Source organism: Emiliania huxleyi, assembly GCF_000372725.1.
Source record: "Emiliania huxleyi CCMP1516 unplaced genomic scaffold EMIHUscaffold_56, whole genome shotgun sequence".
Taxonomy (NCBI): Eukaryota; Haptophyta; order Isochrysidales; family Noelaerhabdaceae; genus Emiliania; species Emiliania huxleyi.
In genome coordinates this window covers 125,111-141,711 of record NW_005197803.1, presented here as the reverse complement: position 1 = coordinate 141,711, position 16,601 = coordinate 125,111, and the positions used below count along the sequence as shown (strand labels likewise).

The 16,601-nt window shown below is 67.1% G+C and overlaps 6 protein-coding genes across 6 annotated transcripts in view; 1 reads left to right on the top strand and 5 right to left on the bottom strand.

The window, feature by feature from the left end:
• Positions 1-1,155: 1,155 nt before the first annotated feature.
• Positions 1,156-4,038, bottom strand: NAGS1 (N-acetylglutamate synthase; the record flags this gene model as incomplete). Its single annotated transcript, XM_005765340.1, has 5 exons — positions 1,156-1,623; positions 1,846-1,888; positions 2,094-2,470; positions 2,655-2,985; positions 3,160-4,038. 5 exons carry the CDS (start codon positions 4,036-4,038, stop codon positions 1,307-1,309), a joined length of 1,947 nt encoding a protein of 648 aa, XP_005765397.1. The 3' UTR covers positions 1,156-1,306.
• A 1,049-nt stretch (positions 4,039-5,087) lies between these two features.
• Positions 5,088-6,416, bottom strand: EMIHUDRAFT_437224 (hypothetical protein; the record flags this gene model as incomplete). The annotated part of the gene is made up of 3 exons (XM_005765219.1): positions 5,088-5,525; positions 5,561-5,583; positions 5,666-6,416. The coding sequence occupies 3 exons, from the start codon at positions 6,414-6,416 to the stop codon at positions 5,088-5,090; spliced, it is 1,212 nt and encodes a 403-aa protein (XP_005765276.1).
• A 2,517-nt stretch (positions 6,417-8,933) lies between these two features.
• On the top strand, positions 8,934-9,485 carry EMIHUDRAFT_57144 (hypothetical protein; the record flags this gene model as incomplete). The annotated part of the gene is made up of 1 exon (XM_005765218.1): positions 8,934-9,485. A coding segment is annotated over one exon (552 nt), but the record flags the coding sequence as incomplete, so codon positions are not given.
• A 730-nt stretch (positions 9,486-10,215) lies between these two features.
• EMIHUDRAFT_213051 (hypothetical protein) lies at positions 10,216-10,849 on the bottom strand (the record flags this gene model as incomplete). Its single annotated transcript, XM_005765217.1, has 2 exons — positions 10,216-10,332; positions 10,634-10,849. 2 exons carry the CDS (start codon positions 10,847-10,849, stop codon positions 10,216-10,218), a joined length of 333 nt encoding a protein of 110 aa, XP_005765274.1.
• Positions 10,850-11,444: 595 nt separating this feature from the next.
• On the bottom strand, positions 11,445-14,211 carry EMIHUDRAFT_464763 (putative Serine/threonine-protein kinase; the record flags this gene model as incomplete). The annotated part of the gene is made up of 2 exons (XM_005765216.1): positions 12,741-14,211; positions 11,445-12,456 (listed from the first exon to the last, which is right to left on the bottom strand). Exons 1-2 carry the CDS (start codon positions 14,144-14,146, stop codon positions 11,445-11,447), a joined length of 2,418 nt encoding a protein of 805 aa, XP_005765273.1. The 5' UTR covers positions 14,147-14,211.
• Positions 14,212-14,673: 462 nt separating this feature from the next.
• Positions 14,674-16,601, bottom strand: part of EMIHUDRAFT_213049 (hypothetical protein) — a gene marked incomplete at both ends in the record, with an annotated part of 5,480 nt that continues 3,552 nt past the window's right edge. Inside the window, 4 exons of the mRNA XM_005765215.1 lie at positions 14,674-15,540; positions 15,838-16,074; positions 16,242-16,271; positions 16,380-16,495. Coding sequence (XP_005765272.1) covers positions 14,674-15,540; positions 15,838-16,074; positions 16,242-16,271; positions 16,380-16,495 — 1,250 coding nt within the window. The remainder of the gene's footprint in view (positions 15,541-15,837; positions 16,075-16,241; positions 16,272-16,379; positions 16,496-16,601) is intronic.

Genomic DNA, 16,601 nt, shown 5'->3' with positions numbered 1-16,601 from the left:
CAGTAAAAGTACGAACGACGTAAACATATGCGCAACACACTACACAGGCGCACAACTCTCAACTCCTCGGAATGTCGCGCCCAGCCCGCTTCATGACCCCAAGAGATTTTGAGGATGAGGTAGTGATGCGATGGCTAGTTCCATTTCACTCTGTCTCTGACACGCTAATCTTGTTCTTAGCGTCTCCAACGGAGCTCCGTGTTGCTTCCAGCGCCCTCCCCCGCGCTCCCTGCGGCCATGGCCGATGCTCCTAGGAAGAGAGGTCATCTGGCTACCGCGAGGCGCGAGAGCGACCCAAGTCCCAACTCGTCGACATCGTCCGATGATGGTGCCGCAAAGTCAGCCTTCCGAGGCTATGAATCGTGGGGTCGAGCCGGCAGTAGCCGTGATATGTGGTTCCACCACCCCTTGTAGGCTTTGCCTCTGACCGCGCGCCGTTTTCCCAGGCTGCCTACCGTCGAGTAATGGGATAGAAAGGAAGGCTCGGCGAGCGTTAGAAGCGTGCTCGACCTTGTCGTGGCAGCCTGCACGGCAGCGCTGGCAGGCGCGATGAGCATAGTGCCACTTGACCGGAGACGGGTCGCAGGCGTCGTACCGAGCGCGTCGAGACCGAAGACCGTGTCCTGATGAGATCTGCACGGGTGAGTCACGTCGGCGTCAAAGGAGCGACGTGCGACCTGTCAGAGCTTGATCTCCGATCTCAGCAGCGTCGAGTCGTCCCCGGCGGCGACACTATTGTCCCTCCCCAGGACGCGCAGAGGCAGCTGCGATCCAGCCGAGTGGACGGTGGCACACACCGCGCCACCTGCTCGGAGCGGCCTGCTGAGCAGTGAGCTGACAGCTGTGCGCCGCCGTCTACTCGGCGGGGTCGCAGCTGCCTCTGGAAGGCACCGCGAGGGACATATTAGTGCGCAAATGGTCAAAATCAAGGTTTTGTAACGCGAGCTGTGCCACAGTGAAATGGAACTAGCCGATAGGGACATACGAAGCGAGGCGCGGGGGGGTCCGCGCGTCCGGGGGAGGTGCGCGGGGAGCCGCGGCGTCGGGGCGGGGGGCGCGGCGCCATGTCGCGCGCGCGCGAGTGGCCGCCGGCCCGCGGCCCGGTCCCCCCCGGCGCCTGTTTTTTTTCTTTTTCGACATGCCCGGTGGCTAGGTGAACAGTATGCTTGAAATGTACAACTGAGGCTTCAAACGACTCTCTCGCTCCGGCGAGTCCTCTATACGTGTATTTCGCGCGCGGGGAGAGCGATCGCTCCTGGCGCTGCGGTTTGGGCGGGCCCGCACGTGCGCTGCGGTAAGCCGAAGCCTACCCGCCGCGCGCCTGCCTGCTCTGTGGCGCGTCGGCCGCCCAGAAGAGCTCCTCTGCGTCGAGCTCGCGCGGCGAGTTGAGCCCCTTCATGAAGACCTTGGAGCCGCGCGCGAGGTTGATGGTGCGCTGCCGCCGCTCCGGCAGCTCCGAGACGGGCACCTCGACGAACCCGCGCTCGGTGAACCACTGCATGGTTCGCGTCGAGAGCGCAAAGAGGCGCGAGACGCCCGCCGAGATGGCGGTCCGCTCGAGGAAGGAGAGCATCGAGTCGCCGCGGCCCTCCTTGCGGTAGCGCGGCGAGACGACGAGGCAGCCTGCGCCGCAAAAGCAGTGTGGCCGACCGAGGCGTGGGGCGGGCCCGTTGGGCAGGGGCTCGGTTGGGGTTCGGGCTGGAGTTTTGGGCTTGTGTTGGGGTAGGGGCTGGGGCATGGCACACTGTGTGGGGTTGGGGGTTGGGGTTGGGGGGGGATGGCTGGCGTGTGGGGAGCGCGTGCCAAGCTCCGCGCAGTCGAGTGCGTAGCGCTTCAGCATCGCACAGGCGAGGATGTTGGCGTCGCGCGTGAGGACGTAGTAGAAGCCCTGCGCCGGGGGCGGCCGCACAGTGGGGCCGGCACAAGAGAGGGGGTGCGTTCTCCGAGACCCTGCGCATGACTGCCCTCTGCTCCTCGGAGTCTTGCTGCCGTCAACGCTGCAGAGTCTCTCTACGGCGTGAGCTCTGGGCCTCCGAGTTCCATGCCCGAGTAGGACTTGGATGCCTGCCTCTCGCAGACGCGCAAGACCCCACTGTCTGGGTAGTCCCCTGGGGCGGGAAGCGCGGGCGGCCTGGCGCCTGGTGCACGTCCCTCGTGAGCTCGTGCAGCGGCCGCGGGATGAGCACGCCCTGCTCCTCGAGCGGCGCCGTCAGCTCGGCGATGCCCGGCACGTCGGCCGCGGTGGCGATGCGGATGCCTGCAGCGTGCGGGCGGCGGTGCGGGCGGGCGGTGGTGGTGGGGTTGGGCGGTGGTCGGGTTGGGAGGCGGGGCGGAGAGGAGGAGGGGGTCGGGGAAGGCGGCGGCGGCGGCCCGCCGTCGTAGACGTCGTACGCGATGAGCGTCCCCGCGCCGTCGAGCGTGTACAGCTCCTGCAGCAGCGCGCCCGGGGCGGGGGGCACCAGGTGCGCGCCTGAGCAGGGGGAGAGATGGGGAGAGATGGGGAGAGATGGGGAGAGATGGGGGGGACTGGTGCGCACCTGGGCGTGGGGCCGCCGCGAGGCTCGAGTCAGGGCGCGCGGCAGGGCGGAGGAGGCTCGCCGGGAGGGCGGGGGCTCGCGCGGCGGCGGCGGCGGCGGCGGGCAGGGGCGGCGCACGGTTGACGCCCGACGAGAGCGCCTCGACGCACCGCTTGCACAGGCCGCCGACCACAAACTCTGCCGACTCGTACCGCGAGCGGGCGGCGGGGTCGGCCGCCTCGGGCAAGCGGGCCGCGGCGACCTCCGAGCGCGCGTCCCAGTGGCGCACCAGCTCCCTCGCCTCGGCGAGCCGCATCGACTGGACGAGCGGGCGCTGGTCGACGGGGACGGCCGACGCGCCCGCGCCGCCGAGCTGGCTGTGCATCACCAGCCGCGCGCCGGTGAGGTAGATGAGCTTCGACGCCTTGAGCGCGCCGGCGGCGCGCGCCGCGACCTCGACCGCCGGAACCTGAGGGCGCACGGCCGGGCCAGCCGGCTGAGCGCGTCACCCGCCCACCCCGGCCCGCACCTCCCGCCTGGGCGGGGCTGGGTGCAGGTCTCACGTCGTCGACCTCTCCCGACGCAGAGTAGCCGAGCGAGAGATGGGGAGATGTGCGGAGATGTGCGGAGAGACATGCCTCACGTTGTAGACCTCTCCCGACGCAGAGTAGCCGAGCGAGGTGAGCAGCACGACGGCGCCACCGTCGAGGTAGGCGTGGATCTTGTCGGCGTCGACGCGCCGCACCTCGCCCGTGCTCTTGAAGTCCACCCCGCTCAGCACGCCCACCGGCTGGGCCGAGTAGAGGGCGTTCGACGTCACCACGTCCACTCCAGCGCCGAGGCGCGGCGCGCTGCTCGCGCCTCGCTCGCTCCCGCCCGGAGGCGCGTGGCGGCCGCGCGCGAGGGCGGCCTCGACGCGCGCGCGCACCTCGCCCGACACCTGCTGCACCGCGCGCAGCGTGTTTGCGTCCGAGACGCGACGCCCGCCCACGATCTGCGGCTCGGCGCCCGCGGCACGGACGGCGTCGTCGACCTGGCCGTGCATCCCGACGACGAGGACGACGCGCACGCCGAGGAGCGAGAGGATGGAGAGGTCCACCATCGTCTCCTCGAAGAGCGACGAGTGCTCCAGCACCAGCGAGGAGATGTGCAGCACGATCGTCCGGCCCTGGTGCATCTTGATGTACGGCGCGCACGAGCGGAAGAGCTCGACGAAGCGGTCGCCGCCGCCGGCCTGCGTGGCGGGCAGCGTGAAGACCGACGGGTCCTGCTCGACCACCGATACCAGCTGCGGGTCGAGCGGCTTGAGCAGCTCACCCACCGGCGCGAGCGAGCCGAGGTCCGCCAGCCCCTCCTCGTCGCCGCCCGCAGAAGCGCTGGCCGCGGCGGCGAAGCGGACGCGCGGCGCGCGCGGCGCCTTGCGCAGGCGGCCGCCGCCAAGGTGCAGCGGGCGCGATAAGCGGAGAGCGGCCGTGTGCAGGAGCGGGAGGAGGAGGAGGAGGAGAGACAGCAGAGCCGACATCGATCGGCAATTGCACTTGGTTTCTTCTTCTCGGCCTGTGTCGAGCCTGTGTGCTGTGAGAGAGAGTTGTCTTGTTTAAATTCTTCTCGGCGAGAGGGACGAAAGATGAGCCATAGAGGTCACACCGGCGTGCGAGTCGCAGAGGAGGAGCGCGGTGGTGGGGAGCATCGCCGTGAGATGTAGAATGAGAAGGCACGAAGGCACAGAGATCAAACAGGACAACAACTGAGAACGCGACATCGGCAACGGCCAACGGGTGGGACAACTACAGTGAGGAGCAGGAGGAGGAGGATCGGCAAGCAACGGCTCGTCTGTTGGCGGCTAACTTTCTTCTTCCTCGCACTAAAATTCTTCTTCCTCGGCGAACGAAAGATTAGACTGCGGCAAGACGGCGCGCGGACTTGCCGTAGTATGCGCTACAAATAAATAAATAAAACGGACACCTCTACTAGGAGATGGGTAAAAAGGAACAGGTCCCCGCCCTGCGGTCTTTGTGCAGGGTTCTTTGTGGGTGTGGTCGGCGACTAGCCGGGGTCGTCCTCCCGATGGGGGACTAGCACTAGCCGTCGGCTTCCACATGCGACATGGTCCCTCGGGTCCCTGCTGCTCCTAATCTCGTCGTACATCCTCCTGCTGATCTCCGCAACATCCTGCTCCCTCCCTCGTCTCGCCCTGCGCGTCTGCTCCGCCTCACCGTCGTCTGCTCTGCGTCGTCTGGTGACGGGTCCTCCATAGTCGGTTTTGAGCGTTGAGGTCGCCGCGCCCTCCTCTTGTTGTATGCTTTGTACATCGCGTCGATTCCTTTATCCTTTTCACGCGTGAGCACCACCCTGAAGCCCGCCCAGCAGCTGAACCGCTCCCTAAGAGTCGAAGGAGCATCATCAGTCTCACCCTATACTACAACTGTATGCCTGTTTTGTTTTTTAACCGGCTCGCGATCGAGCTACGAGCCATCTGCCTCAAATCCAATTGCTACGGCTCTATCGTCTATCGACGCGAACAACACAAAACTCTCTCTCTCTCGACGCGGCTCATCGCACTCATGCGGCTCATCGCACCGCCGCCCCATCGCCCGCCCGCGGTGTCCGCGCGACGTCGAGCGTCATAAAGGCGCCGCCCTCCGCCCGGCGCAGGCGCGCCGCCAGGGCCTCCCCCAAGCCGGTCCAGGGCGTGAGCACGCCTCCCGCCGCAGAGGGGTGCGCGTCCAGACTCAGGCAGAGCCCCACCTCGGCCAACATCTTAGCCGTCGCGCCGTAGCCCGGGTCGCCCTTGCCCACGACGGTCGCAACCGCCTGCGCGCCGCTCGCCGCCGTCGCCGTCACCTCCACCGCGAATGCGCCCTCCTCGAGGAGCCAAGAGGGAGGGCCCTCGCCCGAGCGCGGCGAGAGGTTGATCGGCTCGCCGCGGAAGTAGCCGAGGCCGCGCGACGCGTACACCCAGCCGAGGCGCAGCCAGAGCCCGACCGACGAGCACTCGGAGTAGGAGACCTGCTGCGCGAGGCCGCGCAGCGCCAGCGAGCGACGCACGACGCGCGCGTTGATCGGCCTGGTCGAGGCGCGGGGGCGTAGCGCGGGGAGCGTCAGACACCCCACACACCACGGCGGTCAAACGGCGGGGCGTCTCGCACGCCCCATGAAGAAGGGCTGCCGCCGCGAGAGGCCCCAGCCAAAGCCCGCCGGCATGCCGTCGGCGGTGCCGACGGCGCTGTCCGCGCCGGTCGTGCCCGGGGCGAGCAGGTAGGGGTCCGCCTCCATCGCGGCCGTGACGCGGCCCTCGTTGCGCGCGCGGCTCATCGCGCGGCCGCTGTTGAGCGTGCCCCCGGAGAAGCTCCCCGTGTACTCGGTGTACACCGCGCGCGCCTGGATCGGACCCCCCTCCCCTGGGAGCGCGTCGATGGCGAGCATGCAGCCGAGGTCGCTCGGGATGGAGTCGACGCCGCCGCCGAGCACAATCTTGGCGCCGCTGCGCTCGGCGACCTGGTGGAACTTGGCCGCCATTTCCGCCTGCCAAAAGCCCTCGCCGGCCAAGTCGGAGTAGTGAACACCTCTCCTCGCGCACTCACCCAGTAACTCCTCCGCGTGGTGCTGCGAGAAGGGACCGGCGCAGTTGATGACGGCGCGAGTGCTGGACACCAGGTCGGCGGTGGCGGCGGCGTCCGTGAGCTCGGCGGCGATGGAGCTGACGCCCGCGCCGAGCTTGGTGGCCAGCGCGGCCAGCTTGGCGGGCGAGCGGCCGGCGATGGCCCACTTCTGCCCCTGCAGGTCTTGCACGGAGTGGAGGTAGGCCGCGACGAGCTGACCGGTGAAGCCGGTGGCGCCGTACAGCACGATGTCGTACTTTGGCTGCAGCGATGTTCGAGCAGCGACATCGAGCAGCATCGCCTGACTGGTTGCCAGGCAATAAATAAATAAATAAAAAAGTGTAGTGTAAAATCCAAAATCCACACTCCTCTCCTTAAAATCCCTGTGTGGTGGCGGCGTGCCGTTCTCCCATCCCTCCCTTGGGTTGTGTGTTTTCTTTCTTTCTTTCTTTCTTTAAAATCCAAATCGCAAACATAGAAATCCAAACACACACAGCCACGTGGCATAGGAGAGCAGGAGGTGAAAGGAGGTCAGCACAACTTCCAAGGACGCACGAGCGAGAAGCACAGCAGAGCAGACAGATGACGATCACCACCCAGCGCACGACCGCCAACTCTCCGGCGCAGGCCGCGAAGAACCGAGTAATAAAAACGGACACCTCTCTACTGTGAGATGGGTAAAAAGGAATACAGGCCCCCGCCCTTGCGATCTTTGTGCAGGGTTCTTTGTGGGTGTGGTCGGCGACTAGCCGGGGTCGTCCTCCCGGTGGGGGACTAGCACTAGCCGTCTTCCACATGGTCCCTCGGGTCCCTGCTGCTCCTAATCTCTTCGTACATCCTCCTGCTGATCTCCGCAAAGTCCTGCTCCCTCCCTCGTCTCGCCCTGCGCGTCTGCTCCGCCTCACCGTCTTCTGCCCTGCGTCGTCTGGCAGCCCTTGACGTTCGCGGGCGAACTGGCGAACTGGTTCGTGAACTGGTTTGGTGAACTCGCGGTTCGTTCGGTTTCGGAGTTCGCTCTGGACGGCTTCCCCTTGGTTCGCTGCATGGTTCGGTCGTTCGCCCTTGGGTGCCCGAACCCTCGAACTAGTTCGTGAACTCGAGCCTTTTCTTTTCTCCTCCCCCCCCCGACCCGCTTCACACCCGCAGGGCGAGGAACACCAGGGAAGTTCGTCTGAACTGCGAACGAACCGCGAACGAACCGCAATATGTATTTTTTGGCTATGCAGGCCTGTATAGTCCCTGGTCGCCTATTAGAGGCCTAGTACGCCTGGACGCCTCGGGGAGCCCCCGTCTTCCCAATTCTACTCGCCAGTCAGCACGCACGGCGCCCAGGCACCACAGGGCGGCCCTGCTCACAGCGCAGCCGGCACCATCGGGACCCTAGTCCTCGGAGCGGTCCAGCTGCGGGAACCGCTCTGGGGTAGTTCCGCGAGTCGTTCGTTCAGCGCGGCTGGTACCGCGCGAGCACGCCGAACGAACGAATTGGCGATGATTTTCTTGTTTCCTAAGTTCGAACGGAGTTCACGAACGTTCGTTCGGTTTCGCAGTTCGCGCCTTCCACAGCCGGCGCGGTCCGTTCAGTTCTGAGGTTCGGGCTGGGCCCCGCCGGCTGCGTTCGTTCGAGTTCGGAGTTCGCGAAATCCGCGCGAACGTCAAGGGCTGTCGTCTGGCGACGGGTCCTCCATAGTCGGTCGAGGTCGCCGCCCTCCTCGTGCCTCTTCCCAACGTTCCCTCGGCGGCCGATGCCGTCTGGGAGTCTCTGAAACGTGAAAGGTGAACTGCCCGTCCTTATCGCCGATGACGGCGTAGGCGGCGCCAAACTCGTCGCACGTCGCGCCCCCGTCGCAAGGTGTGCCACCGTCGTGTCGCAGCGGAAGCTCGCACGTGTACTCGGGGTCATCCACGAGGCTCTCGCTGACGCGGCACCATGTCCGGAGGTCGTTCACGTCGCCAGGCTGCGCGGGGACGCCGGACACGGTTCGGGAGGCATTAGCGAGGGTATGTGTTCAGAGGGGAGCGGACTCTTGAGGTCCACGGAGGGGCGCAGCGGCGAAGGGGGCTGAAGCAACCTGCGTGGGGTAGTAGTAGCCATCCAGGTTCAGAATACCCAGCGTGCGCAGCGGCGGCGTTGCCGGCGGGGGGAGCTCGGCCAGCGAGGCAAAGCTGAGCTGGCGACGCGGGTCGGAGGAGCCGTCGGCGCCGAGCGCGCAGAGGGACAGCATATGTGCAGCGAGAGGATGCAGGGTCCGCGTTCGGAGCGCCCGCCGCCGTTTTATTTGGGCACGTATGGTGTCGCCTTCGATCGCCGTGTGTGCGCGTGCGCTTGTTGGATTAATGCGGCTGGTGTCGCCTTCGATCGCCGCGTATCCTAGTGAGCCGGAAGTCTGGTGGCACTTTCACGCTCAATCGCCAGCGACCCCCACCTCCCTCGAGTTGGCAGCTTGAATCTGATTTCGCTGGATTGACCCAAGTGTTGCGATTTGTTTTAGGTATGTTGTTTGCGCCATAAAAAGAGTAGGAGCTTGGGGTCACCGCGCCGCGACGAGGTCCGACGCTCGCCCGCAGCCGCCCGACTCTGTCTTCGCCCCGACCGCCCCGCCGGGCCGCCGCGAGAGTCGAGTGCAGTCATCTCGAACACGGAAACATGCGCCAGCCCACCTCCACGTCTCGCAGAACTGCACTCGCATCCGCGCTCTGTGGGGCGCTTCTGTCCGCGCCGCAAGCCGCCATCACTGGGCCCGTGTCCGCCGCCGAGCAGCTTCCTGCCGCCAGCCTTGCGGCGGAGCTTCTCGCGCTCATCCCGAGCATGGAGTTCGGCGCTCCGGCCACCAACGCGACCGTGCCGCCGGCGCTTGCCAGAAAGATCGAGGCGCGTGCCGCGGCCGTCGAGCGGCAGGCCGCCCGCGACAACGCAAAGGACCCGCGGCTCTCGGACTCGTGGAGGCTGGTATACTCCAATGGACGCGAGATCACGAACCTTGCGACTGGTTTGCCACTGGGCTTTGTGCTCGGGAAGACCTATCAGCCAGTTGACGTGCAGACCGGAAGGTTCGAGAACCAAGGCCTCGTCGAGCACAGGCTCGGGCTGGCGCGCGCCTCAACACTCGTTATCGGCGACGTGCGGCTCGCGCCGCCCGGCACGCTCAACGCGGCGGGAACGCGCAACGAGCGCGGCAACCGGGTCGATGTCGACTTTCGACGCCTTACCTTTGGGCTCGACGCCGTCCTCGGGAAGCCGCTCGAGACGCCTTTGCGCAAGGTGGTCGTCACCCGACAGAACCCGGACGCAGCGCAGCCGGCCAACGACGTGACCTACCTGGACGCCACCTGCCGCATCACTCGCGGCGGTGACGATGCGCTCTTCATCTTTGTCCGCGAGCGCGGCAACAGGCCGATGCTCAGCCTCGAGGAGCGCGAGGCGCTCTTTGCCGAGGGCGGCGCAGCCATCACGACGGGCAGTGGCGACGCGGATCTGCAAAAGGGCGCGCCGCCCGAGCTCAAGGCGCTCCTGAGGGAGGAGCGGCGCGACCGCGTCGAGCCGATTGCGTCGAGTCGTGTTTTGAGGTAGAGAGGAGACTAGGTCCAGCCCTGGGTGGCGCAGGTTGTGACATTTGGCGATTCCGCGACTTACTGGGCCCCTGAGCCGCTACCCGTGTGCGATTTTTTGTGGCCCGGACATGATACTGATAGTAAACGGGTAGAACCAGCCAAACACAGGCTACAGCCCCACACACGCGCCCGCCATAGCTCCTGGAGAGCATGCGCGAGTGACGCGCTGCAAGCCGCGAGAGTGGCATCAGAGGCAGGAACGACGTGCTCTTGCTGCACCTCGCAGCTGCACCAAGTGTGCTCGCAGTGTATGCCACGGCCACTGCCTGCGGCATTGCTCTCGTGCAGCTAGGCGACGCAGGTCCATCAGCAGGGCTCATCCAATGCGAGCGCACATTGTGCGTAGCCGCAGGCAGGTGGCAGTGCACGGCCGTACACCGGCTGTGGCGGCTCGAATGCCCCCGGCAGTGCTGCTAGTCATCAACTTGCGTATTAGGGCCGCAGCAGACTGCTGCTGTGGCAGCAGCAGCAGCCTGCTGCTGCCTGATTCAGTCAAGCCAGCGGTGCAGCGAGGCGTGCAGAATTCGCGCGGTTTGGTACCTCCTGAGGCTGAGCGCGTTCAGACTCGGTGACCGGAGTTGGATGGTCCGATGGAGCTCGGCGAGCTCCATCGGACCATCCATGGCCGGACGGCGGAGCGTGAGGTGGCGAGCGGAGAGATGTACCGCAAGACCAAAAAAACACGGATCTGACGATTGTCATGATGTCAGTAAAGCTGATCCAACCTCGAGCCTTTTGTGTCTGTGTGTCGCTCGTGCGTGTCGTGGTGTCGTCATCATCTGTCCAGCGTCCACCCATACCGCGTTGGTGTCCAGTCCGAGCCTGGCTGTTCTTCACCTTCCTACACCTAACCTAAAAACCTCGCACGCGAGTTTGCAAGCGCGTTGTCGGGCCCTCCAGCGCAACCCTCTCTGCGCTCGGTTCATCAGATGCGAGCAGCGCTTGCAGCCCCCCGTCATCCGTCAAAAGCTGGAGGGCAATGTCGACGGCGGCCTCCTGCATCATCGTCTCGTCATCGCCAGTGGCTGGGTCTTCTGGCTCCGACCAGACAGCTCCACCGCCCAGCATCTGAGACATGAACGCGAGGTCGAATTCTGGCACGTACGGCGGCAGCTCGGGCATCTGCCTCTGCCCCCTCGCCGCATCGACGAGCGCGCTCGTGTCAGCTCGCCGCTACTCCTGGTGGCTGGTGCCGCTGCTTGGCCGCCGCGCTCGCACTCGCTCCGCTCAATGACATCGTGAGGCTGCAACGGTCTGCGAGCTCCTTTCGCCCAGCGGGTCCACCACAGAGTTCTCCCTGTCATGTGCCCAAATGCGCCCGCCGTTTTTCGTCATACCCCCCCCTCGAAACCCGCCGACTTTGATTGGGTCCGGTTCAACCTCACTCTCATCTTTATACTTACAGACACAAAACGTCAGATCTTGCGCCACCCAGGGCTGGACCTAGTCAGGATGGGAGGCCCCTACGGTACGTATATCCAGCTCTAATCGCCCCCCCTCCCCTCCCCTTTTTTTGCAGACATTGTACATTGAGACAAGTCGACACTTACATACCTCACTTACATACCTACACACGTCACGAGACAGTAGAACAAAAGATCTCACGCGACGTCACGACACGACAACAATCAACAAATAATAAAAATCTCCAACAGAGGTACTCGCGCGACTTGCAACCTTCTCGTAAACGTAAGCATGCGTGTGCAGCGTGAGCCGCTCAAATAGATATCCTCCGCGTCGACGTGACGTGCGAGATCGTGAGCTCGTGTAGCTCCTCCTCGTGCCGCCCCGCCAGTTGCACCTGCCGCTGCCGCTGCTCCTCCAGCCGCGTCTCCTCGTCCGCCTCGAAGCCTCTGAGCTCCACCTGGGCGGCCGCGCGGTCAGCCTCGAGCTGGCGCTGCTCCTCCGCGTGCTTGGCCGCAAACGTCTCGGCGCGCGCCGCCTGGTAGGAGGCGACGCTGGCGCGCGCCGTCTCGAACTCGGCGCGGTGCTTGTCCCACCAACCCGCGTGCGTCTTCTCCACCTGCTCATTGAAGTTGCGCACAAAGTCGGCGATGCTCTGCTTGTGCTGCTCCTCGAGCCGGCTCAGCCGCTGCGCCTGCTCGGCCTTGTGCCGCTTGAGCGTGTCCGACCTGTCGGGGCTCTTGGGCATCTTGTTGGCCTCGGAGAGCAGCGTCTTGTGCTGCTTGTTGCTCGCCTTGACCGTCTCTGTGTGCGAGCGTCGGATCTCGTCCCGCCCGCTGCCGAGGAGCTTTGGCTGCCGCCGCAGGTCCGCCTGCTGGGTTAGGGTTAGGGTTAGGGTCAGGTAAGGGTCAGGGTCAGGGTTAGGGTCAGGGTTAGGGTTAGCCTGCTGCCGCTTCTTGAGCGCCTTCTCCGCCGCCTGCTCGCATTTGGCCATCTGCTCGTCCTCCATGGCGCAGAGCCGCGCGTGGTACTCGCGCTGCGACGCGGCGCGCTCGTCGCACTGCGCCGCCGCCGCGGCCAGCCGCGCGTCGGTGCGCTCGTGCTGGTGCCGGCAGAGCGACTCCGAGAGCCGCGTTACCAGCGCCACCTCCTCGCCCAGCTGCCGCGCCTGCTCGGCCTGCCGCCGCTTGAGGTGCATCACGCGCACCGCCAGGGTCGCGCGCGCCTCGTGCGCCGCCGCCTGCTGCTGCGCCACGGCGGCGTTGTGCTCGCGCTCGTGCAAGACGTGGTCGGCGTGCGCGCGCTTCTTCTCCTTGGCCTCGCGCCTGGCCGGGCGAGCACGGTGGTCGGGGGGCGAGGGCGAGGGCGGGGTGGGAGCGAGGGCGGTGTGGGAGCGAGGGCGAGGGTCGAGGGCGGTGTGGGAGTGAGGGCGAGGGTCAGGGGCGGGGGCGAGGGGGGAAGGCGCCTGGGGCATGCGCGCAGCTCCGCCTTCAGCGCCGCTTTGGCTTCGGCCTGCATCTTCTTGTTGGTGGCGGCCAGCTCTGCCTGGTTGGTCTTGTGGTAGTCCTTGAGGCTCTTGGCGTGCTTCTTCTCGTCGGCGCGGATCGACCTGGCCGTCTCCCCTAGCTCAGCCGCGTGCCGCACGCGCAGCTTCTCGCGCTCGCTGTCGCCCAGCCTGAGCAGCGCGTCGCGCCCCCTGGCGTCCTGCTGCGCCAGCCGCTGCATCTCCGCCTCGTGGTGTCGGCGCATCTGCTCGGCAGCCTTGTTGTGCACCACCCGCACCTTCTTCTGCTCCTTCAGCTGCATCGCCACCACGGCTTGCTCCACCTCCAACTCGCTCCTCTGCTGGTGCCGGATCGTCCGGACCTGCTGCAGCGCCGTCTCAGCGGCGGCGCCGCCCGTCGGCCCGGTCGCAGCCGCCAAGGCGCCCTCGTAGCTGCCCGGGGTGACCGGCGGCGAGGGGCCGCCCAGGCTGCGGCGCGCCAGCTCGAGAGCGAAAGTTTTGTTCGAGGCTGGCGAGAGGACATCGCACTTGCTGGGAATCGTCGCCGCCGCCGCCGCCGCCGCCGCCGCCGCCGCCGCGGAGCCGTCGCGTGCCATCGACTCGTCCCATAGCTCGCGCGGCTTCTTGGCGCGCGTCACCAGCTTGAGGATGGTGTCGCCTGGCCGCTTCTCTGCGACAAACGGCTGCTGTGACAGCTCGACGGCGCTGCCGCGCTCGGCCGGGCTCTTGACCAACATCGCTGCCAGGAAGTCCCGGAGGGCGTCGCTGTAGCCTCCGTCGGCGGGCAGCGTCGGCGGCGCGTTCATCGGTATGTGGTACAGCGCCGACATGGCGTTCATCTTCCACAGCGGCGGCCGACGCTCGGCCATCTCAATGCACGCGATGCCGAGGCTCCACACGTCGACCTTGCCGTCGTAGCTGCCCGCCTCCATCGCCATCACCACCTCGGGCGCCATCCAGTAGGGAGACCCGACCAGCGAGGAGGCGCGCGAGCTCATGCTCCCGCTGCCGAGGTCGCCCAGCCGCACAGAGCCGTCCTCTGTGAGCAGGATGTTTGCCGCCTTGACGTCCCGGTGGATCAGGCCCGACTGGTGCAGGTACGCGAGTGCGGCCAGCACATCGTGCGCGACCACCGCAATCTCGGCCTCGTTGAGGGGCGCCTTGAAGACTTCCATCACGTCCGTGACCGAGCCAAGGGCGAGCTCCATGGCCAGACAGATGGTCATTTCGTGCAGGTAGCAGCCGTGGAACGTGAGGATGTTTGGGTGGTCGCATCGCCGCAGGAATCGGATCTCACGGTAGGTGTCATCCCACTCATCGCTGTCGAAGCCCTTGACGAGCCTGATCTTCTTGACGGCCAGGCGCGCGCCCGTGGCCAAATGCGAGGTTTCAAAGACCTCGCCAAAGGCGCCGGACCCGAGAAAACTCATGTCGCCGAAGATGGTGGCGGGGTCGCACTCCTGGATGAGGGCTCTGGCCTCGTAGGGCAGCGTCGCCCCGCGGATGCCCATGGCGAACGACGGTCGCGCTGGCTGAAGATGCGCCGGGCTGCAGATGCGCCGGTTGCCGCGGGCGCCTGCTGAGCCCAAGCAAGGTGCAGCGCGTTGAAGATGAGCGCATTCACGAGCGCAAGTTCAATCACATCGGCACCAGCTCCCGCGGTCTGCACGCTAGGAGAGGTCCGCCCTCGCAATGAATGCGGAATACTATTACGAAAAGTACAACTAGTGCGACACACCAGTCAGTCTCGTGCAAGAGCGCGGATACACACACAAACAACAGGCACAAGCCGTACAGCTGTGTGTAGCCTGAGCCTCAGCCGGCCCCCGGCGGGCTTAAGGACGTCGAGAAATATTGAATATATTGCTCCAATACTTAGAGATGCGATCAATATCAATGTATATATTGCAATAGGTTAGAGAGGAGAGGCTGGGCCTGGGCTGGTGAGGACCGTCAGGTTGGACTCAACATGTCAATATATGGGGGCCCACAAGCATCCCGGGCTTGAAACATGAAATTGGCTTTTATATTTACACCCTCACGCCAGCGCCCTCACCAGGTCCGGCAGCGCCACCTCCTCCTCCGGGCTGAAGGGGCGCAGCGCAAACGCCCACTCCACCGGCTGCTCGAGCGAGAGCCGGTGCTGCGGCAGCGGCTGCGAGCCCCACGAGTCGATGCCGCCGACGCCGGCGTGCGCGCCGTCGATGCAGAGCGTCGTCCACGGCGCCTCCTGCAGCGAGCCCCCGTGCCGCACCTCGGGCACCGCCGAGCCGGGCCGCACGTCGAAGTCGTCGAGCGCAAAGTGGTGGCACTGCATCGGCAGCGGCGCGCCCCGCCGCGAGACGACGAGCAGCCCCGCCGAGCCGGCGGCGTCACTGAGCGCCATCCAGCGCGTGCCCATCTTGTTGCCATTCTCCTGCGGGCGGCAGTACCTGTGCGTCTGTGCGGCCACGCTGCCGTCCCACACTCCGACGCGCGCCCCCGCCATCCGGTCCGGGTAGCTCTCGTGTGGGCCTAGCCCGTGCCACCGGACGCGGCTCGCAGCCGCGCGCGTCAGCGCCGCGACGAACCCGACGCGCAGCGGGGCGGCGCGCTCGCCAGCCCGGATCTCCCACACTGCCGCGCTCTCGGCGCATGCCAGCGGGCTGTCGGCCGCCTCGCCGCGCCGCCCGCCCAGGAAGCCGCCGCCGTCGACGCAGCGCAGCGCGACGCGCCCGCCCGAGACGACGCGCTCGCCCGGCTGGCCGCGCCCGTCGGCGGGCTCGACGCTCCAGCTCTCCGCGGCGGAAGGCGCGAGCGGGCCAAACTCGCCCTGCCGCCGGCCGGAGGCGACCACCTCGCCGCCGCGCACGCCCAAGTAGTGGTTGGTGTGCGCCGTCAGCGAGACGACGTCGCCGTAGCACAGCTGGCGCCGAGCGGAGCCGCCGCCGTCCTCCTCGCCGCCCACGCCCGCCTCGCCGCCGCCGTCGGCGAAGCGCAGCACGAGCTGCTGCCACGCGCCCTCGTCGTCCCACCGCGCCCGCACCGCCTCGCCCTCGACCTCGAGGTGCGCACCGTGCGCCAAGCTCCTCAGGCAGAGGGCGCCCTCCGCGCAGAAGCCGACGCCGCCCGCTCCCGCCGCGCCGCCCGCTCCGCCCGCTCCCGCCACGGCCTCCGCGCCCTCGGCGGCGCGCCGCTCGCCGCTCACGAGCCGCGCAGACACCTCGACGGCGCCGTCGGGCCGCACGAGGCAGGTGGTGGTGAGGCAGAGCTCGCCGTCCGACAGCAGCGCCGCGTGCGCCTCCACCTCCACGCCGCCGGCCACGTCGTCCACGCGCAGCGGCTGCAGCAGCGCGTGGTGGCCGCCGCGGCTCGGCCGGCCGGCGGTGCGGAAGCGGCGCAGCCGCACGTGCGCACACGCACCGAGCTCGTTGTCGTTGAGCGGCCGCCAGAGCGACGGCTCGAGCGGCGCCTAGGGGCACGTCCACGACACGCGTTCCGCGACGCGTCCACGACACGTCCGCGCCATGTCGCGAACAGGAGCGACGGCCCGAGCCGCGCCTGCAGCAGCTCGACGCCGCAGCGGCGCATGCTGCACGGCAAGCCCGTCCGGCGGGAGAAGCTGACCGTCAGCGCGCTTCCGACGACGTGCACCGCCTCAGGGTCCGTCGCGTCGACGACGAGCGGCGGCGGCGGCGGCGGCGGCGGCGGCGGCGAAGGCGTGCCTCCCGGAGCGGCCGGCAGCGGCAGCTGCGCCCACGCAACTTCGTGGCCGTCGCTCGCGCGCCGGAAGCGCAGCTCAAGGTGGCGCTCCGCGCCGGCGACGGCGGCGGCCTCGAGGTGCTCGCAGGAGGAGTGCGCCACCTCGAGCTCGACGGAGCCTACAAGGGTGGGGGCGGCGGGACATCGAGGGGCCGACCTCCCCCCCGCCCCGCCCCTCGCGTCCTCCAAACCCCACGCGTCGCCGGGAGGGCGTCGTGGCGCGCG